At 41.6% G+C, this 27,861-nt stretch overlaps 1 protein-coding gene across 1 annotated transcript; it reads left to right on the top strand.

Annotated features, from left to right (window-relative positions):
- Positions 1 to 4,851: 4,851 nt before the first annotated feature.
- Positions 4,852 to 27,714, top strand: gnl2 (G protein nucleolar 2). Its single transcript, XM_083761931.1, has 16 exons — positions 4,852 to 5,028; positions 7,960 to 8,044; positions 9,730 to 9,824; positions 12,435 to 12,574; positions 18,650 to 18,834; positions 19,456 to 19,522; positions 19,646 to 19,804; positions 21,974 to 22,087; positions 23,596 to 23,724; positions 24,665 to 24,769; positions 24,900 to 25,058; positions 25,329 to 25,436; positions 25,591 to 26,102; positions 26,497 to 26,582; positions 27,004 to 27,083; positions 27,261 to 27,714. The coding sequence occupies exons 1-16, from the start codon at positions 4,965 to 4,967 to the stop codon at positions 27,402 to 27,404; spliced, it is 2,232 nt and encodes a 743-aa protein (XP_083618057.1). The 5' UTR covers positions 4,852 to 4,964; the 3' UTR covers positions 27,405 to 27,714.
- The last annotated feature ends 147 nt before the right edge of the window (positions 27,715 to 27,861 follow it).

Below are 27,861 nucleotides of genomic sequence, written 5' to 3' on the forward strand. Positions count from 1 at the left end.
TCTGTTGGTTGAAGGTTTCAAGGCCAAGTTAAAAACTCACTTATTTAGGTTACATCTTGCAAACTTTTATTTTGACCATCATTGTTGTCAATTTATGTTTCTGCTCTTATTCTTTGTTGTGTTTGCTCCTTTGTGCCTTGTTATAACTTGATTGTTTATATTGTTGTTTTTATTGTACAGCACTTGTAACTTTGTTTTGAAAAGTGCTCTATAGATAAAATAAAGATACTTACTTACTTACACACACACAGTCACACATTCACACGCCAGCACACACAACACACATGCATGCGCGCACACGCACACACATGCACAGTTACACACATGCACAGTCACACACACACACACACACACACACACACACACACACACACACACACACACACACACACACACACACACACACACACACACACACACACACACACACACACACACACACACACACACACATACAATTACGAGGCGTTATACCATATAGCAAAACTTCACCCTATTTGAGTGGGCCTACCTTTAGCTCTCAGGATCATCTGCAGCTGGTATTTGTCTAGAAGTTGAGGGAAGCTTAAATGTTTTCAACCAAAAGCAGATGTTTATAATTTCTGCCATGGCGTATTAGGGCCTAGCTGCGCCAGTGAGGAAGTAATAGCCTAATTGTATTGTTTATGATGAAGCATTGCACTTGTGGGTGCTGTTGTTTGCACCGCCAGTGTTAATGTGTTACTGCTATTGCCTTCAGGGTAATTTCCCTCGCAGAAGGTGTTCTTTAAATAAATAACCCGCCTTTACACTTTTACGTCCACTTGTGCTCTTCATGCCACAATCCAATCCCATTATTATCATACCGATTTTCACAGGCTTTGTGTTGCTCTCACAGAGCAGGAACTGAGGCCACACCATGTGCTCCTGTGATGGATATCTGGTGTCTTGTTTGAATGAGAACATCATTAACCTGCTCTTGACCTGGCTGCCATCAGAAGCATCGGAAACTGCTCCACTCGCCTCTGCTTTCTATCACCCACACAGGGTACAAACAACTCACGAGAGCACTCCAGTGTGTGCTCTTCAAACCCGATTTATAGCTGATCTTCAAACTGACAATAGCCGAGCTGCAAGCTCCCAATGCGTTGCATCTGTGATATGTTGTGAGCTTGTAGATCAGCTATCGTCGGCGAGCATAAATTAGGCATCATGTGGCTATTTCTGTGTTCATTTGCTAAGTGCAGCACTTGGCAGTTTGACATGTCTCGTTATTGTTAGAGGTAAGAATATATTTGTGTGCTAAAGTTACTAAATCACACCCGTGTGATAGCTTGTTTCTTTATTACTTTATTACTTGTATGGCTTGACCCTGACTTATCGCTGCTTGCAGCTGTATTTACCATTTGTTGTCATTGTTTTTCCATGTATATTTGTGTGTGTTTTTGTTTTGATAAATCCTCCACATTCTTAATTATCTCTACTGAGGATGCAGTCTGTAATATTGTTGTCAGTTTGTAAACTGAGGATTTATAAGTTATCCATTGTCCTTTGTAAAGTGCTTTGTTCTCATTTTGTGCTATACATCATGCTCCTGCACTTTTTTTTTTACTGCCGGTAACTGAAACGGCCTGGAACAAAGCTCTTATTTGACACATGAGGTCTGTAAAATGCATATGGACTCTGATCAATCTTAGCAAGGTTTGGCGGCACCTTTATTAAACACAGGTTTCCCAGACAGACAGCAGAAATGCTGTTTGCATCGACCCAACTTTCACATCCTGAGATGTCAGTCATTGACACCATGCGAGGGGAGGGGCGGAACAACATGGGGAAATTTATGCTTCGATGAAATATAAATGTATTCTTCGATGAAATGTTATGGTTAAGTCATCTGTTGTGTATTTACTTTCTCCAGCACCTGAATGGCAAGCCAAATAGTACGGGGGTGGGAGCTGCCTGTCTGCTCTGTAACCATTTCCTTATAAATAGTTCTATAAAAAATATAATGCATAGCAGAATCCTGTACTTCAAATAGGTTGGCTCTCGAAGTATGCTATTTATTGTGACGCTTTAATTTATTTTGGTCTACCGCTTACTGTGTCTGCATTTAACCTGCAGTGACCTCACTCCACTACCATAGTCTGGCAGGGTTGTTGATGCACCGTTAAGTACAACCTGTGCTGCCAGCATGATTGGTCTACCACACAAGTGAAGGATGTTAGAGCCAACCATAATTATGGGCAAGCATTACTAATTAATATTTTCATGGTGTATGGAAATCAGCTTTGTGTGCATGTCTGTGTGTACCCCATAGTGATGATTTTGGCTGAGGGCTTAAAAAGTGAGGATAAATAGTGAGGTCAGAAAAGTGAAGACGCCCAAAGTGATAAGAGCACCCCTCACTTCACACAAGTGTGATTATTTTCTTCTTCAGGGCAATCTGTGACTGCATGCAGTCATTTTAAGAGAGAGAAGAAATGCAACGAAAGCACTGAAAGCACTGGAATATATATTTTAGATTCAAAGAAGATTCAAATCCTTGGATTTAAATCCATTTTGAGAGGGGGGGGGAAACATTTAATTTATTTGCAACGGATTGCTGATGCTGTCTATACCAATTTCATCTCTGTGAAAAGGAACAGAGAACATTCCTTGGTCAGAACGTTTTTCCTTGCTGTGTAAACTGCATTTTGGCACGCTCCGACAGGAGTCGGAATTAATGGGAATGTGCGAATGGGAGCTTGCCTTCCTTGGCATATTGTTCCATATTTGTGTAACATAACAGACTGTTCTGGGTATGCATCATCATCATCATCATCATCATCACCACCATCTTCATCATCATTAGCAGCAGCAGCAGCAGCACCATCATCACATCACTGATGATGATGATGAAGCAGCACCACCATCATCATCATCATCATCATCACAACTATATGTAAAATGTGCCAGTCCTTCCCCTGTACATACTAAAGTTAACAACTATAACTCTTAAATAATAATTAACTGGTATTATGAATATTTTAATTCAGTGCACTATATTGTCGCTGTTTTATCCAAAACTGTTGTTTTTTTATTACTATGGGAAGAAAATGAAAATAGACGATCTACAAGAAATTTCATTAATTAACACAAAGAAACATACAAAGTTGATATGCAGGTTTAATGAGGTTATTATGTCCTCAAACCTCATCTCATACACAATCATTTACTTTTACATATGACTAAATGAAGTAGGTTATTGGTCTAACAATCAATTAAGTATATTATAGACAGTATAGCCATATTGTTTCACTTTGTATAACTTTGTTGCTCCCTCTTCTGGAAAAGACAAGTGTAGCACTGATTGGTTTCTTTAAAACATTATTATACTTTCTACATTCTACTGCATAAAAAGGGTATTTTTAACAAATGGTTTACATTCAGAGCAGGTTTTGATTTTCAGTGTTACATTTCAACTGTATTTTTTTTTATTTCTCATTTAAACTGAACAAAAGAATCCAGGTGTCCAGCAGAAATATAAACATCTAAATAATGTAATAACTTTGACAATGACAGTATGAATATTAACATTGACGACACAAAAATTATTCTTTGAAGGTATTTCTGAAGGCTTTATTCAGTCAGAATGGCATAATGTGAGGTATGACAGTCCAGGAAAGGCTGTCACAACATGTATAGCCTTGTAGGCTATTCCTTACTTAGAGCCTTGACTACGGCAGATATTTTAATGTCAAGGAACCCCAAATTTTAATTCAGATTTATTCCAAATTGTTTTTTATTTTCAAAAATCACACCCGTGTGAAGTGAGTGGTGCAACTCTGTGTGGGGGTCCCCAGAAGTTCCGTCGGTGTAACTCGGTGCCAAACACTGTACTACTACTGCCATGCAGATTGATTGATTTGATTGAACTATTTATTAACAGTTAGGTTATTTTTGTTTTGAGACCTCCTTAAGTCAAACACTGTACACTGTACTGTATAATTAATTGTGTGTGTGTGTGTGTGTGTGTGTGTGTGTGCGTGCCGGGGGGTGGGGGGGGCGTGACCGTGAACCGACTCATTGCAAGACGTGAGCGATTCGATTCACGCTCACGGCAATGAATCGGCTCTTATGAACCGTGTGGGGGTTGAGTAAATATTGTAGTCTACATTTTTACTCCACTACAATTATTTGAAAACTCAAGGACTTTCCCTATTTATATCATTTTTACAAAACGAATTAATAAGACCTAATTTATACTTCGTCTTTTCGAAAACAAAACTGATCTAAGCGCACAATGTGTCACATATTTAATTGCAACACACTGTGAGCTTGTAGACCTGCAATTTATTTTTTAAGTAGTGTGATATTTTTGTTGTCTTTCTGTATGATGGAAACATGGAGATACAAGGCTTCTTCTGCCCGACAGCAGAATTATTATTATGCAGAATAACTAATGAATGTGTTTCATGCATCATTCTGAGTTTTGACGGGATCAGGCTTAATGCCTATATCTAAACACCGCAGCGGTTGCGGCAAGATCCGCCGGCTACTTTCTAATGTTTTGATATTGATAATACGTGCGACAGATAGTATGCATATGACGATATAGTTTCATGTGACGAGCTTAAACTAGTGTATTAAGAAGAAGATGATGCATGTTTATCATCGTTAAAAAGTGCTTTAGGGCGGCTCTTACCGCAACCGCTGCGGTGTTTAGATATAGGCCACATGCCATCGCATGCATAACATCCATCATGTGTTACCATGGTAACATGGGAGCTGACGGAGCTGACAGACTCCCAGCCTCCACGAGTTATCTGGGTTATCTGATTGGTTGATTCCTCCGTCGCTCTTCTGATGACGTTCTTCCGCGTTGTGACGCTCCTCTGACCGCTCTCCATTACAACAACACGTGTACAGTACAGTTCTCTCTCTTCACTGTGTTGAACATATCATAAATTCTACGTTTTGGACGTTCCACCCGCCGAACAGCCACCATGGTGAAGCCACAGTTCAAGGGGAAAAGCACGATAAACAAATCAACGTCCAGCTCCAACCCCGGTAAGATAGAGACACGATGCATGCGCCGTGTGGTTTGTTTACAGCTAATGCTAACTGTCGCTAGCTATCGCTCTGAGAAGAATGCTGCCGTTCTCACTTCTCCCTGTACTGTGATTACACCATGGGTGTATTCAAGTAAAGCTACACACAAAACGAAAACGGCATCACAGGAAACGTCAAATAACTAACGTTACGGCTTGAGTTTGGCTAAAACAACTTCAGCTGCAGAGTGTAATGCTTAATTGGGTCGTCCACTCACAGTTAACAGTCTTTGTATTGATTTTGTGCTTGAAATGTACTGTAATTCTACAAACTGTTAATAAATATTTCAATCAATCAAAGTAGACAGACCAGAGGGAGTACTAAGTCGTACCATGATGGCCCCACACAGTAGAATCTCGTGTTACATTAAACTAAAGCTGGAAATCTGGGATACATACATTTGATGTCCTTTACCTCGTAATTTGGTATTCGAACCCGCTTCTCCCTCATGAGAGATCAAAGGTCTATGGCAAGAGTAGGTGTCCCCTACCAGATACCAGGGTCTATTAGGTCTAATATTATAGTAGGTCGAACTTGACCCCCTCCAACCATTGCAGATGTGTTGCACTGCTAGTTATGTGGTTGTCTTGTAACATACCACAGAGCAATGGTTCATAAACTGGGGGTCCCCAAATTATTGTCTGGGTTCTCCAGACGATTAGCTTAAGTGTCAAGTCGGTTGAACCCACAGTTGACAGAAACGCCACAAAAGGCCTCTGCCTGCCCTGGGCCAGACTCCATATTTGGGCATGCCTAACAAATAACTCCATATATGGGCATACAAGGGGACACAGCTGACATCACAAGCCCTCTGCCCGGGCCAGACAGCATATTTGGGCATGCCTAAATACGGGTTCGTCCCACCGACTTCTGACGTCATTCTGACGTCTGCATAGACTCCATATTTGGGCATGCCTGACAAATAACTCCAGTCCATATATGGGCATAAAAGGGACACAGACATAATATCTGGGTGGGGCATGCATTTCCAACTTGCATCATTCCAAGTATGCCATTGCCCTACGGGCACCATTGTAGAGGCAGCCTCCAACACATAATATCTGGGTGGGGGGCACCACTGTAGAGGCTCCAACACATAATATCTGGGTGGGGGCACCGCTGTAGAGGCCCCACAGGCACCGCTCTAGTTCCAGAAAAGAAAAGAAAAGGAGCAGAAAGAAGATAAATCTTATAGATACCCACACACCCCTATCTAGCCCTAGAACGGCTCTTGTTGTTACATACACACATACAGTATTTCACATACAGAGCCATAGAACACCCAGGTTCATTTCGGTTCGGGTTCAAAATGGGCGGCCTAAATGTGATAAATGCTCCATTTCTACTCGCCCATTAAATAATTCCAAAGACGTGGTGTGAAAAATGGTCCTCTAGTTTTATATCCATGTGAAAGTTCTGGCACAAAACGTGTATTTTGTCAATTATCTCCACTTTTTCAAGAGATGCACACGGACATCTTTCTCTCCGGGCGAGGGGGGGCCGGAATAATCGATGAACTGATTTTACAAATACGTCCTGTTTACCGCAGATGTCATCACCAATTGACCAGGGAAACACAAAAGTTTGCGGTCACACAATTGGCAGGTGCTTTGCGATAGGTGCTGGGTAATTAATCACACCACCTGCCAATTGTGTGACCGCAAACCTTTGTGTTTCCCTGGTCAATTGGTGATGACGTCTGCGGTAAACAGGACGTATTTGTAAAATCAGTTCATCGATTATTCCGGCCCCCCTCGCCCGGAGAGAAAGATGTCCGTGTGCATCTCTTGAAAAAGTGGAGATAATTGACTAAATACACGTTTTGTGCCAGAACTTTCACATGGATATAAAACTAGAGGACCATTTTTCACACCACGTCTTTGGAATTATTTAATGGGTGAGTAGAAACGGAGCATTTATCACATTTAGGCCGCCGGTTTTAAGCCCGAACAGGATTTCAGTGAGACGTATCTATGCCTATGATACATGAAAATGTACAAAGTATAATTAAATGATCACAGGCATTCTAGGTCTAACCCTATCTATCATTAAAAAATACTAATTGATGCACTGCTGCCTGTAATTTTTACTTCACTATGATTACATCAAACAAAAAGGAGAGAGAAAACAAACAAAAAACATAAGAGCACAACTACAAGAGAACAAAACAAAGATGAGAAAAACGAAAGAAAAATGAAATTTAACCCTCTAATTCATAGTTCATAAAAATTGTTCCCATTTTAAACACTTTCTTAATCTGATTCACTGTTGTACAACTCTTCAACTCCTGGCTTTGAGAATTCCATAACTTTATACCTGTAACAGAAGTTCACATTTGTTTTAGTGTTTTTAATGATCTTCAAGACATTTTTAATACCAAATATTACATAAATAAGAGGCAAATATTGTGAAAATAGTCAACCTACAAGCTCACAATGCCTCACAGTCTGAGGTGTTGTGCGCTTGTAGATCGGCTATATTTACAATATTTATCTGTAGAACCAAGTCAAACAAAAATGTAGTTTGAATGAAGTGGGTTCATTCATACGAGACTCGACACGTCATCAAGCAGCACATTTTCGAAGTCATTAACATTAGATTTTATGAACTTTTCATATAAAAATACACAAATGGAAATGTTCCCATTGTTTTGGCATCTATTGTTGGGTATGCCAAAATGATGACCACGGATATGCTCTAAATGTGTGAAAAACGTCATTTTCATTTCACTGTCTTTAAATAATGTGTTACTGTTTCGTTACATTTGTACCATTTCTGAGTTACAAATGCATAGACTGGGAATTTTACTCTGTACATTGAGTCTACTCTACACACAGCACTTATTATGACTTCTATTTATGACATTGTTTACACATTTGTCTCTCACAGATCGAGTCAAGGGGGAAAATGGAAGCCACATGAGGGACCGCTCAACCATCAAGCGTCTGAATATGTACAGACAGAAACAGAGATGGTAAGTTACACTGTCAGAGCTTTACATCTGCTAGACAATTACCATCTCAAAGGACCACCATAACACCACAAGAGTGTACAGGTTCATTTGGTTCCATTTGTAGTAGTTACAGACCAATCTGGAACCTCCTCAAGTAACCCAGAGGGTCCCTGGACCTAACTGTGAGAACTTCAGAACCACTCAAATAATATGTATGCAATACTGCATTTGTGTTTTATTAAAAAAAAAAAATATCATGAAGGCCAAAATGATATGCATTAAAATATAGGAATCATTAAAGGAAACCGTGAAGAAAAAGAACCGGAATCGTTACAATCCTGATTCCTGATGAAAGTAATGCCTTGTGTAAGGCTGGCTGCAACTATTGATTATTTGCTATATCAACGAATCAACATTACATAATTCCAATAGTTGTTTTATAATCGAGTTGACTAAATTGATTAGTCTGTGCTCTATTTAATACGTCATACAGAGGTTGTGTAACTCACTAGCTCACATACAATGCGTCACATTGCTTGTAGATCTTCTGTTTCGAGTATTTTTGTATTTTCTAATAATTTAATAAATTGGTTCATTCTATTACCTGTTGCACCCCTAGTTTAATGTGTGGTGGTTTCTCTACATGGTGTGATTATATTCTGTTCAGGTGTCCTTTGTAATTGTAATTATAATTTCTTTGGTAAAAATAATCATCCATTATCTATAAGTAAGTTCATGCCACATAACTTTGTTTACTGGTCTATTGTATGTTCCAAACTACTTGCACAAACATGTCATGCTATGAATTATTATTATGCACAGGTAGTATGTAATCTTTAGATGTTGACCAGTGAAAGCTCTGAATCTCCATACAGTGAACCTTTTAGGAATTAAGGAACCCCATGTATGACCAATTTTTTTTAAATGGCTTTAGAATGGCAATGGTCTTAAACCACTTAAGGCCCTAGTACATACTTCATTGTCTCCTATGTTTTCCCCCTGTCCATGATCCATCCGGCTGTCTCTGAACAGCTAATCTCCAGCACCGTTAGCCCGATCGACGTCAAACTATGCACGCACACTCCCTGGATGCCAGAGCAGAACCTCTGCCCCAAAAATGTCAGACCTGCCTGCCCTTTTCAAGGGTTACCAGGAGCAGGAGGACGTTTTTTGAAAACCTTTTTTTTCCCTTCATATTACTACTACACATTTTGTCCAAACATCACGCAAATCTCTACACATGTCTATAGTCATGTTTGTCCGATTCTTTATAGTCCATCCTGATTGGCATAAAACGTTTGCAGCAGTGTCGTTTTGAGCTAATTGCGTCAAATCATGTCTGTGCAATAACCTAATAATAACACCACTTTTACACATTCCACTCACCTCTACAATGACTGAATTCCGAACATTGACCACCACATTCTGGTGGTCCAATGCGGAAGTGCAACCGAGCGCTGGATGTTAAAGCCCAGCTGCACGATGTTTCCCGGTCATGAATCCATGGGTTGGCCTGTAGTCCCTCCTCTTACCACTAGGGCCCAGTGCTTCAACGTTGGAGTGGCCCCTTGGAAAAAGCTGCATGCACCGTGGTGGAAACAATTGTTCCTTCATATGCCCAAAACGGCAGGTTGGAAGTAGTTAACCCAAGAGTTGTGAGGTTTTCCTCTAATAACTGCATACTGCTATTATGATCCACTCAACAGCAACAACAGAGGAAAAGTCATCAGGCCTTTATCGTTCCAGTCCACTGTGACTCCAGGGACACAGGCCAGAGTTGAGCCAAACATCAAATGGTTTGGTGAGTACTTAAGATAAAAAATGTAAATGTAATGACCCTTATTTATTGCCCCACTGATGTTGCCGGATAAAAACGTCTTTGGACCTTCTTTGAAAATGCACGCCAAAGAAGAGTTTTATCCCCAAATGTCTGTGCGGTAATAAATAAGAATCTTATCCGCCTTTCATTTCCCCCCAAAACGGGAGGTGGAATCTTCCTTTACTACGCCGTCGTAAAACTGATCTCTCTTTATATTAGAAGCGTTAATATTTTAAAGGAGATGCATGGTGAAGTAAGTCAGAAATTAGGACAGATCAGAGTTTTGATCAATCTGCACTAGTAATGGGAGTTTAATCGGAAAACACATCAGTATCGGCCGATATTGGCCTTAAACCAATTAATCTGTAATAGGTAAAATAATATATCGGATTTAGCAGTTATTTAGTTTTATTATATTTATATAAATAAATGGCCAAAATAATTATATTTTTTGAATACAGGACGAGATCATATCGGCATCGGCTATCGGCCATAATAGCAATTAATTCTATTGGATATCGATATTGGCCAAATTGTCTCATCGGTACATCCCTATTCCCTAATCTGCACAGAGACAGGGTAGATTGCAAGAAGATTGTCGGCCCGTAAACCAGGAAGTGAATGGCTGCGTGTGCAGAAAAAGAGCTCCGGGAGCGCTGAGCAAGACGTTGCAGCGGCCAATGTCGCAAAAAATAGAATTTAGCGATCCTGTTTTTTATCGATATAAAAGACCTTAACCCATTCTGACCGGGCACCCATTTTGGTGTCGGCATCATGTTATGCTTTAGCTATTGAAAAATAGCAGATCTACAAGCTCATATCGCGCCACCGAGTGGCGCGATACGAGCTTGTAGGTCTGCTATTTTTTTTTTAAATCGAAGAGCGATTGACATTTTTAGAATCTGATCTCAGGTCAGAATAGGTTCATCAGACCAGTGTGTGTCCGGCGGAAACCTCGTGTGAATCTGATCTCAGGTCAGAATGGGTTAAAGGACAACTTTAGTTTTTTTCAACCAAGGTTCATGTTTTAGGTTGTTATTAGAGAAAGTAAAAGGTGAGTGTAATTTTTTTCTCCATTTGCTGCTTTTTTCGTTTTAGGGATTTTAGCTGTTTTTGACAGGGGGGGCGGGGGCATTCGAGCACGGGGCTAAATGTATTAAGAAAATGTATTTCTTTACAAAATGTTATAGCGATTTTTTTATTTTGTTATTTACTATAGTCCTACTAGACCCCAAGAAATTACATTTGGCCACAAAAGATCACAGGTTCTACTGAATGTGTCAAACTGGCATATTTAGCCTATGACACACAGTGTGGCTTCCCCCCAGTAGGCCTCCTTCACATTCAGTAGATCCTGTGATCTTTTGTGGCCAGATGTAATTTCTTGGGTTCTAGTAGGACTACAGTAAATAATAAAAAACAGCTAAAATCCCTAAAACGAAAGAAAGCAGCAAATGAAAAAAATAATTAACATTCACCTTGAGTAATGGTTGAGACAAAGCAGTGAAAGATACATAACGCAAGTCTTACCCAATACCAAATATTTCTGTTTTATTAACACAAGGCTGCTGTACTTTATACCTCATACTTTAAATGCTTAGTATGAGGTATAAAATACAGCAGCCTTGTGTTCATAAAACAGAAAGATTGGGTATTGGGTAAGACTGAAATTATGTATCTTTCAGGATCCTTCACTGCTTTGTCTCAACCATTACTCAATGGCTCTGGCCTCAGCCACCACGGTGGATATTTTGACATTACGTTTTTTTTATTTTTTATGTTGCCACTACTGTTGGAGCAGCCATAAACTACACAGGTTCATCTCGATGTTCTGGGCATCTTTGTAATGTTAGTGTTAGTAAAAAAGCAGGTAAAGGAGTAAAGGTTGAGGCAAACTAAGATCAGTCACTCTGCCGTTCACTGTAGTGGAAGAGGTGCGCCTGGTGAGGGTTTTACCCCCGCAGCTACGTCGAGTCCGCCTACAGGAAATACGTAGGCTGCGACCATGAGACCCGCTACGGAATCGGTCTATAACATGAACCTTGGTTGAAAAAAACTAAAGTTGTCCTTTTAAGACGTGTCCACACGTTCAGGCACCTGTTTTGACCAGCACCTGTAGAATTTCTGGAGATGTGCGTGCTTCCTGCCATATCCACACGTTCAGGCACCCCACGGTTTTATTTGCTCCCGGGGTATGGTTGGGGATTTCGTACACTACCGGAGGTAGGATCGAACCGGGGAGCTTCCAATTCCCTAACAGCTGTACGTCCATAGCCATATGCTGCCATAAATCACTGTGTTAACCCATTTTGACCTGAGATCAGATTCTAAAAATGTCTTCTACATCCTGACAGTTTTCTGAAAAAGCTATGTTTCTATGTCAGTCGTATTTTCCAATAGCTAAAGCATAACATAATGCAATCACCAAAAGGGGTTCCCGCCCAAAATGGGTTTTAATTAACATATGTTAGTTTCTTGTGTTCATGATCACAACTTTTATACTTGATTGACTTCTGCCTACTTCCAAGTCTGACTAGTTATGCCCAAACATAACTAGCTTTCACTTTTCACTTGAATCCCCCCCCTCTTCAGCAAACACCCGGGTGATCAAGCAGTCATCCCTACAGAAGTTCCAGGACGAGATGGGTGCAGTGAAGAAAGATCCATATCGGGTTGTGATGAAGCAGAGCAAACTCCCCATGTCCCTGCTACACGACAAGCCCAAAGCCCATGTGAGTACCAACATTTCAACCGTATAACCTAAATATAACATAACTTTTCCACATTTTTTTTAATTCCCAATGTGATGCATTGTGAAGTTGTAGATCAGCTTGTTTGGCCATTTGTCACACAACACATATAGGGTTTATGTGGTTAAAGGCAGAGTGATTCCTCCGTTTCTGTCATCAACTTGTCTCGTCTGTCTGGCTCTCTACCTCTTTCTAGTGCTCTAGATGGTTTCTCTCTATGTTTCTAGTTATTCAAGGCTTTTTGTGTGGATTTTATGAGGATATTGTAGACTCATAACACAGCTATTGCCTCTTGCTTGGCTAATATCTGGTGTTATAGATGAGAAGCATGGCAGGGTTCTCCACAGTAGCCTGTTGCTTGGGGTTTTATGAGGTGAGATCCGCGGGGAGCAGAAGGGAAGCTTCGGTCTAAAGAGAGAGACACCACCTTCCAGTGTTGGGCTTTATTTGTCTCATTGTGATTCTGATCCAGCTGTGAATCTGACTTTACAGGTACTAGCTCTCACATCTCTAGCTTTGAAGTTTGAACCCTTTCCATCCACATAATATAAATGGATTCCAAACAACACTTCTGTCCAGTTCTTCTCATTCTCTCCCAACATGTTGTTGACTCCATTTCAGTGTGCTTTTTTATGTATAAATGGTTCCATGTGTGTTCAAAACCTTTTCAAAGAGCTCATTGCTCAATGCTGCTCCAAATATGTTAGGCTCTTCCACCCCCCTCCCCCCGGTCTCCCCTCACCTTGTTTATAACTACCCAGGTAACAAGCATGCACATCAAACTGGTCATTAGTTGTTCAAATCAATTTAATTTATTTTCGGAGCATTGCTCAAACGGTGTTCTTTTCTTGACATTTTTATGGGTACTTGCAGCTGTGTTTTTCCTCAGAGTTGAAGGCTACTCGGGCTGCAAATCAAATCGTTTAGGGCAAGGCTATTTTCTCCTCTTCTCCCAACATTGGTCAATTGTTATATTTGATCGTTTTGATAAAGAATATTAAGTCATTAAAATGCATAATTCTCTTGAAGTCTTACCGTGACTCATTGTTTGGGCTATATGTCAAGCAGTGGAATGTACAAAGGAACAAAAGCTGAGTCCGTGGTAAGGAAAGGGGACACGGACACATGGTTTCAAAGAAACGGGGAGCCCTGGAGAACATCTTGGCACAAGTTCAAGGCAACGCGTTCAAGTCTTAAACATCATTGTTTCTGACAAGATCTGTAAACTTCATTTTTCCCCCCTTGGCAATGTTGCAATAGAAGTATGGCTTCATCCTGTGTTTAAAGGTAATTGGAACTCCTAATCAGAATTGGCTTAGGCAGTTCTGTTTTATTGGCTGATTCTTTGCATATTTGAGGGGTTCTGTTTGCCGTGTGTATTTGTTTAGTGACTGTATTGGTGGAACCCCTGGAAGAATGCCGTCAACTTGAAAGCATCACATATCTTTTCAGCTTTCCCTCAATATGCTTCAGAGCCAAAGATTATTGTGTGTTTAATAGAGCTGCACAATATTAATCAAATTAAATTAAATTCATAGGCTGTGATTCAGCTACATTAGCTTCATTTGGGCTACATGAAATAGCAGCATTTGGGCTACATGAAATAGCAGCGCAACGGCAACAACAAATATGGCGCACTTACCGCACTAGGCTCCTTAAGTCAATGTAAATCTAAATGTGAGAAAACATTTTAAAAATGAGTTGACCAAATCCTTTCATGATTTTTCCCCCTTTATTATTTTTCAGTATTGGCAGTTAAGTTGAATTACAGCAGTCATAAGTCTATATACGTCTAACAAAGACGTAAAGTAAATATACATAGTACATTACAATGCAGGGGCTTTTTTTACTTTTAGAGTTGCCAATTATTTTTTATCGTCAATTACGTTGTTATACCAATTAATTCCTCCCACCGCTTGCCTGCCTATCTTACCTCCCCTGAACAGGGGCCAATTGGGTTCGTATTGATACTCAGCCACATTGGATTCAAACCATTAGACTCTACTTTACCCCTGTGCCACCTGAGCGCCTTATTTGTTGCAGACTGAGAGAAGTGTCCTGTCGTTTGGCCCTGTTGGTTCCGCTGCTCTAGCTCCAAGTCCCAGTTTTTCTTACCCAAGCAGTTCATTTCATACAAACGTTTGGTAACAAAGACAGTTTGTTTACCCGCAACTGCTCTGAACTGGTCCGAAATTCTCAATCATATCCACTCCAGCACAGTTGACAATACAAAATTTGAAAACTGTAAATAATAGAACAGTCATTAGACGTTTCATGGGATAGTATAGCCATAATACAGAGCTCTGTGTACATATGCGTTCCGTCATACAAGTCACATTGAGTTCACCCAGAAGTCAGCCAGAGTTCAGGAATCAGGCAGGCCTATATTCAAAGTAAACGCTTCCATCCTAGCCGTTAGTCTTATGTCGCATTCGCACCTGTACTTCGGTAGACTCGGTGCGATTGGAGGGTGACGTTGCAACATTATTGCATTTTTAATTTGCTGCGTTTGCGTTCACACTGCGCTGTGTCAACCGTTGCAGCAAACCACAACACAATAGTGTTAAATTATACTTAACTTCGAGTAATAGTTAGGATGTAAAGTGAGGGCAACGTGTGTGTGTGTGTGTGTGTGTGTGTGTGTGTGTGTGACGTCGCACTGTTCTTTTGGGCACATAGAGTCACAGCGGAGACAGCAGTGCAAAATTAATCAGAGGTTTGCAATACAGCATGTACTCCCATTGACGATCCGACCATCATATTAAATTATTATGCATATGCAATGTTGGTTACAGTTGCCTAGATCATGCTGAGCTAAACATGCTTGTTTAATTTTGAAGTATTTCTATTTAAAGGAGATGCAGGAAGTCCCAGAAAGTCCCCACACACAGTGCTTCATGTTTACTGACAGACACACAGACATCCACCACATTGTTTGGTTCATTTCCTTTATTTGATGTGGATTGCATTCACACCTGCAGTGAATCCAAATCAGGTGCGCTTTGAAGCGAAGCGAAACCCCCGTTTTGGGGGTGAACTAGAATGCATTTGTTTGAATGCAACTGCCAAACGAAGCGCACTTTCCAACAATATGCAGCAGGATTAGTTTTAATCGCAGTAGAACATCCTGGTGTGAATGCGACACTAGATAGTTCTAGGCCAGGGGTCGGCAACCCAAGATGTTGAAAGAGCCATTTTCGACCAAAAAAATTAATTCAAAATCTATCTGGAGCCGCAACATTTTTTTAGCCATAAAATGCTTATATAATGAAGACAAAAGGGCTGCAAGTGGATATTAGCCTATCTATCAAAATAAAAAGTGCGCTATGGTTTAACTTTCATTACGGGCCCGTTCGGAAATAGCGCACTGAGCGCACTGTGCAATGCAAACTAATATAGGCGAGTGCGCTCCCGGTGCGCATTTCCGAACGCAGTCAACGCACCCTCCATTATTATGCCATGTTTTTTGCATTGTGTTCTTACCCGTTTAATGTGATTTCTGTGTGTGGACATCGCTGGAGAGCTTCTCAACACTGGGCACGTAAAATGTCACTTTAATCTTCACACACAACTGCGCAGGCTCTCATCGGTGAGGCGTGTGCGGTATTTGGATTTAATGTAGTTCATGTTTGAGAATATCTGCTCACAACGTTACTCCACAAATACAATATCGGTATTTGCCTGTATGCTTAATCTGCAGTGACAAACTATCAAACAATAAAAAAGTAACGTTGAAAGACATTTCCAGGGAAAGCATGCTAAGTTTGCATGAATGAGAGAAAGAGGGCTGTTGCAGTCACAGAACTGCTGAAGAAAGCAGAAGGGAGCAAAGTCAGCAAACTATAACTTTTAAGAAGTGGATCGCAATCATCGCAGCTTTAAACTCCACCACTGCTGGCTGCTGCTATAGTTTCGTTGCAACACGGGAGATAATACAACGTCTATATGACTCCTTCATATACTGTAGTCACCGTCTGTGAACGGCTTGCCACGTTTTATTTATTGTTTGATAAGTTTGTCACTGCAGATTTAGCCATGGTGCGTCATGGCAACTGCAGCCTGTTTTATGCAATCGCTACATTTACATTGTAAACGTGTACATAAACATTCAGATTCCAAATATAAAGTACTCGCCACGTGTGCCACTGGTGTTAGAATGTTGCTGGTACAGCGATTAGCATTTCTGCATCCCGCGTTGTTTAATAAAAAGCATTTTTATCCGAGCTGTTATTTTGCCATTGGCTTTCAACTACGCGCCCCCAACCGGTGTGCAACTGTGGATTTCCCAACCCCGTTTGAGACAAGTAGCCGGGGCGCTCGGATAAAAATGCTTTTTATTAAACAACGCGGGATGCAGCAATGCTAATCACTGTACCAGCAAATTTCTAACCCCCGTGGCACATGTGGCGAGGACCTTATATTTGAAATCGGAATGTTTATATACACGTTTGGACTGCGATTGCGTAAAACAGGCTGCTGTTGCGTCATGGGATACTGCAGATTAAGCATACAGGCAATCCATCTTCTGCATTGGCTGTGAAGGCATAAGCGTCTGTCCACGAATTGTTAAATCCTCTGTTTTCGTCGGCTATCTTTCTTTTTCTCCCTGTAGATGTAGAAGCCATAGCGTAGCAGGCACCAGCCTCACACACGCACCGGTTTGTTTATAATAGTGTCAGGCGCGCAGCATGCGAGTGTGTCGCATGCTATGACGCGAATTTTAGTTGACATTATTGAAACTTAATATTTATTCTACACATTTTTACAAAATTGGGAAACTTAAGAATGTTTCTGTCACGTTTTGCCTCCTACAGAAACCATAAATGAAAAATAAAAATGTGAAAAAATAAACATTTATACATTTTCATCGATTTTTTTGTAATGCTACAGAGAGCCACCAGGGGAGTGCTCAAGAGCCGCATGCGGCTCTAGAGCCGCCGGTTGCCGACCCCTGTTCTAGGCCCTCTAGGTCCCGGGTACGCACTCGGGACCAGTAGTAGTGCCAATGATGCGTATCGTTTCCGGGAGCGGATTGCCCAACTGTACCTGGGACCACAATGAATTAAGTCTCGTATACGGATCGCTGCAATGTGAAAGCCATCCGTACTAAAGGAGGAAGTGAACTATAATCATCATTTATATATTTTTATAATGACACATTATTTTACCTGGGTTGTACTTCTGGTAGTTCTACTTGAATGTTGACAAAGAATGATTGATAATCCGCTGTGTTTGAGTAGCACGAGCCGTGAAAAAAAATAAAAAAAAAACAAAACACATGCGCTCCAGCTAGGAAAAACATACCAAGGATTAGGCCGTGACATCACTGTTAACATACCAAGGATACGTACGTGACGTCACCGTCATACTAACCTCGGAAACCAAGGAGGAAAAAAAAGTCTGGGAGCGAGTCCAATTCGGCAAACGTCGATCACTCTCTGCTGATTTCTGAACGTCTGCACCGTTGTTAAATTTACGCACGCTCACACACACACACACACACACACACACACACACGCACTCCTCTCTCTGTCGCTCTAATTAATTAGTCTCATGTCGTGCAGCTGCGTCTAGATTCTCCCGGCTGATCCTGCCGGGAGCTGACCCCAGGCTACCGTCATACAGACGAGAGATAACGTTACATTGTGCTGTTTAAGACCATCAGCACACACTGCTTTAGTTGTGTATTGTTGCAATGTGGATCATGGCCAGCGGCAACTGTATTCGGGAACGGTTCGAATCAAACAGACTCAGTCCGTCTCAGTGTGAATCCCCTATTAGTTCACCTGGCTCTGAATTTGGGGAAATGACTTTAGACATGAGCATTTTAAAATAAAACATTCAGATTAAGGCGAGGAAAAAGCCACATGGCTTCAAAAATATAACTTATGACAAAGAGCCTCTCTCCTCTACCTACGTTATATAATACTCAAATCAGTGCTGGATGATATGTCGAAGAATCTTACCATGGTCAAGTTTTTATTAACAGGCTATCATGATTTAGGTTAAATCGTTAGTTCTTTCAATCTAAAAGACTGATTTGTCCATTCATTGCAGAACTCCAAGGTACACATTCTTGACACTGAGGGCTTTGAGACCACATTTGGGCCCAAAGCTCAGAGGAAAAGGCCTAACCTGATGGTGGAGGCCCTGAAGGACCTGGCTGAACGTGCAGATGCCTCAGCCGAGACCTACAATGCTGACAAGGACCGAGACCTGGTCGTAGAGGATGATGGAGTCAGGTAAATGGAACAAATCATGCTGACAAATAGAGGATCAATAAATTAAGCTGTTGCACACCAAGACCGACGACAAGAACAAACGACACAAAAGAATAATTTCCATTCATCTCATCTTTAAAAAGAAAAAACATCCGTTGACAAATAGCAGATCTGCAATTTTGTTTGTTTTGAAAGTTTAAATGATTAAATGCATGGACTTTTTTGGCCATTTCCAACATATGGAGTTATTTGTCATATCTGCCCTGTGCAATTTTAGTTTACAAAGCCTAAAAGGCAATATGCACAGGAAACTGTAACCGGCTTAAAGTTATCTGGACATGTTAATTTAAAATCACTTCATTTGGTTATTTGGATCAACATGTTAATATCGGCCCAGGCCGTAGCGTAACGGTCTGGGCACCGGACTGGTGATCCAGTCACGGTGTGCCGCGGGTTCGACTCCCGGACCGACACGGCCTTTACCGCATGTCATCCCCCCATCTCTCTCCCGTTTCCTGTCAGCCTACTTTCTATCCCTTAAAAAATCAATAAAGGCGTAAGCCGCAAAAAAATATCTTAAAAAAAATAAAAAAACATGTTAATATCATGGCCAAAAATAATTTTCCCATTTTGCAAAAACAGGGATGAAGTACGTGAGGAGATCTTCAAGAAGGGTCAGTCCAAAAGGATCTGGGGCGAGCTTTACAAGGTACAGCACTCCATCCATCTTCCGCTAACGGCACTCTCAACACTTGCTATAGCTATTGTTCACTGATGGGGAATTCATAATTTAATGTCCAGCTATATCCCCCCTTTGTTTAAATTCCTTCAGGTGATTGACTCTTCAGATGTAGTCATCCAAGTCCTGGATGCCCGCGACCCCATGGGCACTCGCTCCAAGAGCATAGAGACCTATATGAAGAAGGAGAAACACTGGAAGCATCTCATCTTTGTTCTCAACAAGTGTGACCTCATCCCCACCTGGGTCACGGTAAGAGGCTTGGGACTGCACTACCTAGTATATGTATATGATCAGGGGTTCTCAACGTTTTGGGCTGGGAACCCCCGGAAATGCTTTGACTCGACCTTCGTTCAGTGTGTGTGGTGCATGTGATGATGATGATGAGGATCTTTCTGGTGTACTGCAAAGTGGGAAAAGGGTATGGTAAAAAAGGGTAAATGGTGCATTTAAATAGCGCTTTACATAGATTGTGCATTACATTCACCCATTCACACACACATTCATACACCGATTGCGGCAGAAGCCATGCAAGGTACCAACCAGCACATCGGGACCAATTTGGGGTTCAGTGTCTTGCCCAAGGACACTTCGACATGTAGACAGGAGGAGCCAGGATTCGAACCGCCGACCCATGGATCATTGGACGACCTGCTCTACCTCTTGGGCCACAGTCGTAAAGAATACCAATCGTTAACATAAATTATGTTTGTACAGAGTAGGGATGGGACGATATGAAAATGTAATCAAAAATTAAATAATTGCGAATAACAATTAATCAGAATCAGAATGTGCTTAATAGAACTTTAGTTAACCACTTTTCTAGAGGGAACATTCGACAAAAATAGTCAAGCTCACAACATGTTGCAACAAAATGCGCTGTGAGGCGAATTGATTCATCTGTCCGTTTTATTATAGAGGGTTTAAGTGGTATTGAATTTGCAGCTCAAAAGATAATTCATCCTAGTGTATGACAATTAACTAAAATCTGCAATACGATTATTGTGATCGTTTATTTTTAGTTTGAATCATAATCAAGGATTATCGTCCCATACAGTGCTAGATTGGGAATACAAATTAGGCTGAGAATGTAGACAACAGTGGCCTTGATGGCTGTCCAAACTGATAAAAAATAATTAAAAAGTTATAGCAGTCAGCCAAAGCAGGATAGTCAGCTGATCAGTCAGTCTATGAAAGTAATACAAACAACAAACAAGCAACCGCTGAGGCCAGAGGAATGTATGGGAACAATGGCGTATCTATGACATACAGTTAACCTTGTTGTATGTGTTGTGCCCCTATGGTCGGAAGGGAAAGTGATTTTGGGGTACACGCTATAGGCCCCTCAGCTATAATTGTGGTTGGTTGATTGTTGGATCCATGATTTTTTGTTAAGTTAAACATGCATAATTGTACTTATGCTCCATGTATGCTCTCTAGTCCATGATGCACAAACATTTTCAATAATGACACGGTAATATTGATCCATACTTGTTGTGGACCCATTGCAGTATAGTATTTTCTTATGCTGATTAATTGACAATTTATTGTTTTACTGTCTGCTTATACCCGCCAAGGTTTTCCGTAATTAAAAGCTAAAGAACGGGATAAAGGCAAAGTGAAATTGTTTTCCTTTGTTTTTTTTCCTCAGTTCACTTTAGACAAACAAGCAACATGTTTTGAAAAAAGAAACTAAAAACTAAATCTGAATGCAAATTATTTTTTGTAGTTTAAAAATGTAGCGATTACTCATTGTGGGGGCACGGTGGCACAGTCTGTAGTGCTGACGCCTCACAGCTAGAAGGTCCTGGGTTCGATTCTCGCTGGGGACACTCGGTGCTCGTTCCCTCCTCCTCATCAGTGCCCATACCCGAGGCGGAGTTGGCGAAAGGGCCTTTCTATGTGGAGTTTGCATGTTCTCCCCATGTCCCCTATGGTAGGTACCCTCACAAAAAACATGCAGTAATCCTGGTCTCTAAACTACAAAAGCCAGCCGGGGCGCCTGATGGAGGGGAAAGGAACTGGTCGAAATAACGTGTTCCATCCACGTGCTACATCCGGGCGGGGAAATTCCCCCCTGTCAGGTGAAAAGAAGCAGCTTGGACTCCTCATGCATAGAAGGAAGCATGAGGTCAGTCCGCTTCCCCCAGAGGGGAGTGTAGCGCCCAGGATTACATTAGATAATTGACACTGGGTGAACAAATGGGTTGCAAAATTGTGGGATAACATTTTAAGTAAAAAATTAATAAATTACTCATTGCGATATGTTTAAATGTCAACATTTCTGTTATTGCATTACCATTATAATTTTGCTATACACATTTCCCACAACCCAGTGGTGATTTGGGTCCTGATCTACAGTTTGTGCACCACTGGTCTAAGTTATCCTCTGACTTCTCCTTCTGTTTATCTTTGAACCAGAAACGCTGGGTAGCCATTCTGTCCCGTGAACATCCCACTCTTGCTTTCCATGCCAGCCTCACCAACTCCTTTGGCAAGGGCTCTCTCATCCAGCTCCTCAGGCAGTTTGGCAAGGTAAGTAGAGGCGTGACCCAGACTCAAAATTCCTCCGATTTGTTCTGGGGTCTAGACCATAAGCCGAACCAAAACATGGCTGCACTAGCACAGGTTTTAGCTTTGTGCTCACACGCTGCCCCGTCTGCTCATCCTGTGTGGGATACTCACATGTGCCTTAGAGCTGCTTTTTTGTCTTATTGGTTGCAGCTCAGTAGAAGACAGCACTTCACTGATGTCCCTGCCCATTTGTTGAATGCGTTGTAATTTTCACATACTATTCACAAACACGGTTTATGGATTTTCTCACGAAAACCTGTGCAACCTGTGATTTAGAAAACATCAGTGTAACACACATAATACCAGTAGTTAACTTATTAGCAATATTGACTGCTGCACTTCCTAATAATATGACGCTACAATCCCACTACCAGAATCAGAGAGCCAACGTTGCTGTGTGCGTCAGCTCATCATGGGCTGACCAGCACTCCACCTGCCTTCAAATTGGCCACAGACACTTCGCTGTCTATGATCTAGGCTTATTATCTCACCATCAATGTCACCACATATTGTACAGTTAATATAAAACGCTTCATTCAGGCACATTTCAGCCACCTCTTTTGCCCATTAGGCCCACTCTACACAACGTCATCAAACAGCGACGCGCACCTATGGTAACGTCATTCTACAGGCCACAGGTTTCTGCATTACACCGTTTTTCCCCGTGGCACTAGAGCGAGACCGGCCTGCGGTCGGTCGAGCGTATTTTTAATTGGAAGGAAAGGTGTTCAGAAAAAAATAAAAATGTATCCTAGCATCATGATATTGCAAGCACATTTTATATTTGTATTAACTGTTGTGCTGCCCAAACACACACATTGATATTACAAAATAGACAAGTTAGGTTTGTGTAACACATTTTTTACATGTTTGAATGAAGATGTCTAAAGTAAACTATATTTAGCTTACACATTCAGGTTCTTTGGCCATTTCGCGACTAGGTGTTGGTGCTGCCATTTGGAACAACAGTTTAAAACAAGTGAAAGTTCAAAGAAAATGTGTAGGGTGGACATACACATGGCTATTGTTTTTCTTTCCTCATAAATGCTCAATTCCTTGGCCCCCATTCACAATATTATTCACAAATGTCAAGGTGATAACAAGACAAAGAAACCAGTGCCAAAACAGCCTTCTTAAGATTACCTTTTAGGACAAACAGGATGGATGAAAGATGTTTATATACCTATTGTTTGAACAGCGTTCTGATCTTCCTTGTGCTGTAGTTGACTCCAGTAGCCATTTTTCTCTCTTTGACACAAAAGTGGCTTTCATTTATAGATAATCGTCCTCCTGGTATGTGTGCGTATATTTATCTTCTGGTAGTTCTAAGGGATGACACATTGACTTGTTTTATGACTAATGGCAACAGACGGACAACCATCTAAATTATTTCCCTGAATTGAAGACAGACTGGGTATGTTGCTTCAGGAAACGGCAGACTCTTGACATTGTTTTCTGCCCCCTTTCAGCTCCACTCAGACAAGAAACAGATCAGTGTGGGTTTCATTGGCTACCCCAACGTGGGAAAGAGCTCAGTCATCAACACGTTGCGCTCCAAGAAGGTCTGCAACGTGGCGCCCATCGCCGGCCTGACCAAGGTATGAACATCAGTTCATATTGATAGACTGGGAGGCGTCATAATAAATGTAATTTGTTTTTAACAGTTTATTTTAGCTGTCAGCGGCTCAAAGGGCTGGATTCCTTTTCAGAGTAAACGGAATGTGTAGTGTATGACACTCAAATCTAAAGACTGAGTAAATGCTCATTGCTGCTGTACAGCACAAGTAGCCAAGTCACATCCTTAACTATGCGACAGATAGAAAGCCTGACTGCAGGCAGGGCCCAAAGAGAAAGAACAACAATCACCTTCATCCTTAATTTCCTCTCTCTAGAGCTATTTATCCTGTTTGGAATTAAACAGTGGCCTGGAAAGCCCAGTGTCCAAAGCAGGGTGGGGGGGATGGGGGGAGTGATGATATCTGATTTGTCTGTCCTTGCCAAAGTTGTGAACTTGGACAGCAAGGGAAAGGATTCTTTTCCCCTTTTGCATCTCTGACATATCGGATGGGCGCATGGCCAACACACGTTTATCGCCCACCTTGCGTCTCGCCAGGGAACGGCTTTCGTTGTCTAGCCAGGGCCAAACAAGGCTCCTCACTCCACCACACTACTTTGGCCCTCGTTTCTCCTATTGTTCTAAATGGACATGTGTATGCTTGACGTTGAAAAGGCTTGTCACACACTTCCACCCCGTAAACCAAACATGGAGGTGAGTAACAGCGTTTCAGGATGAGGAAAGAGTAGGCGGAGGGAGAGATACTGTGATTACTGCTCTGAATCTGATTCAAAGCCGTCCTCTGTTTGGAGTTTATTTTCTCTCTCTGCCCTCCCCAAAAGATAACATTGTTCTCACTGCCCTGGTCATCACTTTCGCCTTATCTCTTCATATCATTAATAACTAAACGGGCTTAGTTTTGTGTGACGTGCCAAGCTAAAATGATTTAGCTCTACAGATAAAATAATCTTTTTACCTTTTAGGTTTGGCAGTACATCACGTTGATGAGACGCATCTTCCTCATCGACTGCCCTGGTGTTGTCTACCCCTCTGAAGACAGCGAATCTGACATTGTCCTGAAAGGAGTGGCAAGTACTTGTTCCAAAATAGACCAGGATCTGTTGAGTATTTGAGTGTAAAGCTTGATGCATCACTACAAAGCCTGTTAGTTAAAAGAGAACATTGAATGCCAGCTAAATACATACTTATGGTTTTAAGGTTCAAGTTGAGAAGATTAAGACTCCGGAGGACCACATTGGAGCGGTTTTGGAGCGGGCCAAACCGGAGTACATCCAAAAGACCTACCGCATACCCAGCTGGAGCTCAACTGAGGACTTCCTTGAGAAGCTCGCCCAACGCACAGGGAAACTTCTCAAGGTCTGCCCTTCATACATCTTTTTAGAATGCAATCTAATATTTGAAAAATATATTTTCTTGAAAATTAAACAAGATTTTTTGTTTTTTACTATTCATGATTAGGGCCAACCCTTCAAAGCTGTGATTTATTTTTCTTCTTATGCTTACATTCCCTGTTGTATTTTGAAGCTTTGGATTGAAGAAGTAAACTTCAGTTCAGTGTGAACCACTCGATCCTAACCACAAGTTTAAAGTCTTGTACTGGAGCAATCAATTCCTGGTGTCTTGCAGGGCGGCGAGCCAGACCTTTCCACAGTCTCCAAAATGGTGTTGAATGATTGGCAGAGAGGACGTATCCCCTTCTTTGTGAAACCCCCAGGACCCGAGGGGGATCAAGAGGTGAGAGGTCATGGCACAAATTGGATTTATGTTTGATGCCACAACATCAATTAATTTTGTTTAGAAAATGCAAGTTATTGCATAATGCATACCACACCCTGGCCACATTGTAAACCCTTTTGTAAACCCTTTTTTTTCCGATTGGTGTTTTCAGGGCATGGGGCCACCAGCAGTTGAAGATGCATCAGTGGTAACTGATGGCGTGCAGGAACAGCAGCAGGAGGAGCTGGCTAAGGACGCTGCCATTTGCGCAGAAGCGGAGACACAGCAGCAGGACCTGCTGAGAAAGAAGGAAGAGGTCCAGAGGATATTGGCCGGCGTCCGACAGAACTTCGGCAAGATCAACGTCGCGCCCGAGTTCATCGAAGAGGACCTGGTTCCCGTGGACATGCCTGAGCTGGAGTTCTCCGACTACTCCGGCTCTGATGGGGAGGTGGAGGAGGAGGGCGATGATGAGGATGATGACGGTCAGGAGGGTGGAGAGGCAGTGAAGGCAGAAGTGGAGCCAGCCGATGGAGAGTTGGAGGCCTCCGAGACAACAACCACTCCGACGGCCAGCAAGGGAAAAAAGAGTTCACGCGAGGTGATCCGTGAACTAGATGCGAAGATCTCAAAGTACAAGCAGTTCCTGGACCGGGCCAAGTCCAAGCGCTTCTCTGCAATCCGGTTTGTGTTCTATGTTTGATTTGTGTTTTGCCCTTCATCATTTTCATTCGGAAGAGCCCAGCATGAGGCTGTCAAGCAAAGAGATGCCTTGCATTTTGAGGTGATCCATGCTAGCCATTCACTAAGCCTCGAGCATTGGCAGCCACTGATTTCATGGCTGATCAATGATGTTTTCCACAGCGTGTGCGTCTTACTGCGTCCTGCACTGCATGTCTCTTCTTACTGAACTTGAACTCATCTGCTGGCTAATGTCGTCCAGAGTTGGAGTCATTTTATGGCCAATTTAATCATGCCATGATTTCAAACACCAGGAGGTTAATTGTTTGCATATATGAAAGCTAATTACTGTGTAGTAATTGGATAAAGTGTGACACTTTGCTTTCTGTCCGGACAGGATACCCAAGGCACTCTCTGACAAAGCATTCACAGATCTGAAAAGAAAACAGGAAGCAGCAGTGACTAAGCAAGCACAAGTGAAAGGTAATAGGAAAATGACAAAGTAAAAAGTCATTGTATACCTAATACTTACATATATGTAATTTAGATAGCATATTATGTAGACATAGCATTCTATAGTGTTTACGTATAGTTTCATTGTACAGATATTCTACAGTTAGACAGATGTTCCTAGTTGACCAGTTCTATGTATTGGTGTATATTACTTTGTGTTGTTCTTGCTTACTGCAAATCGCTAAGAGCATCTGCTAAATGCCTAAATTGTTATACATAGTCACATGTGTAACGCCCACACTATTCCTACTGACATCATTAAGCTCTTTTCCGATTGATGGCACTTTGCAAGCTAGCAAATTTGTTTTCAGTCAGACATTGATATTGGGATTCAAATGAAGCACCGACCTGATGTAAGGAATCACTCACATTAATCTTTGTTTGAATTCAGCTGCAAACCAGCAGAACAAGAAGAGGACAGCCGAGGATGACGAGAAGCCCACCCAGTCTTCCAGACTGACGTCCAAGCAGGTATGCAGTGTTCCTGCCTGACGTCAAACTGGCAAATCTATCTGGGTCAACACCTCTAGTTACTTTAACAGGAATGAAGGAGAAAAGCCCTGGTCTTCCTCAGTACCAGATCTCACCCATTTGTCTTATTTCTTCTTTCCCATTCTGTCTCTTTATATGTTTCTTTCTGTGCTGCAGCGGAGAGCAATGGATCGTGCTACAAAGGTGAAGAAAGTTGGATCACGCTATTATGAAACGCACAATATCAAAAACAAGAACAAGAACAAAAAGACCCCAGTGCCTGCCACAGAAGACAGGAAAGCCAAGAGAACAAAGCGCTAGACTGGAACCAAAGTGCTTTGCGGGACATTAATAAAAAGCTTGTTCAAAAGCTTGTGGTTGGAAAGGCCTGATAGAAACTGATGGCATGGGGGTAAAGCTATGTAAGCACCGGTATGCTTTGAATCACCTGTGCATGTGATGCCTTATCTTAGCCTTTAGGTGTCCCCCAGGGGACTGCCTGAGATGGCTGCCATCTGGACATTTCATCTATCAATATATCCAATTTAATGTTCTCAAGTTTGAGATAATATAAAGTTGTTATAACTGTATGTCATACAGTTGAAGACATTAAATGTTAATCGTTAACTAATGCATTGTATGGATTTATTTATTTTACAAATGAAAATATGATTCAGACTTACGTACACAATAATGCCACAGACTATTATCCACGAGAAGATTCAAGCAGTGAGAGACTTTGCAGCTAATCTTTCATACTTGGATGATCAGCTTCATA

Source organism: Protomyctophum parallelum, assembly GCF_964188405.1.
Source record: "Protomyctophum parallelum genome assembly, chromosome: 3".
NCBI lineage: Eukaryota > Metazoa > Chordata > Actinopteri > Myctophiformes > Myctophidae > Protomyctophum > Protomyctophum parallelum.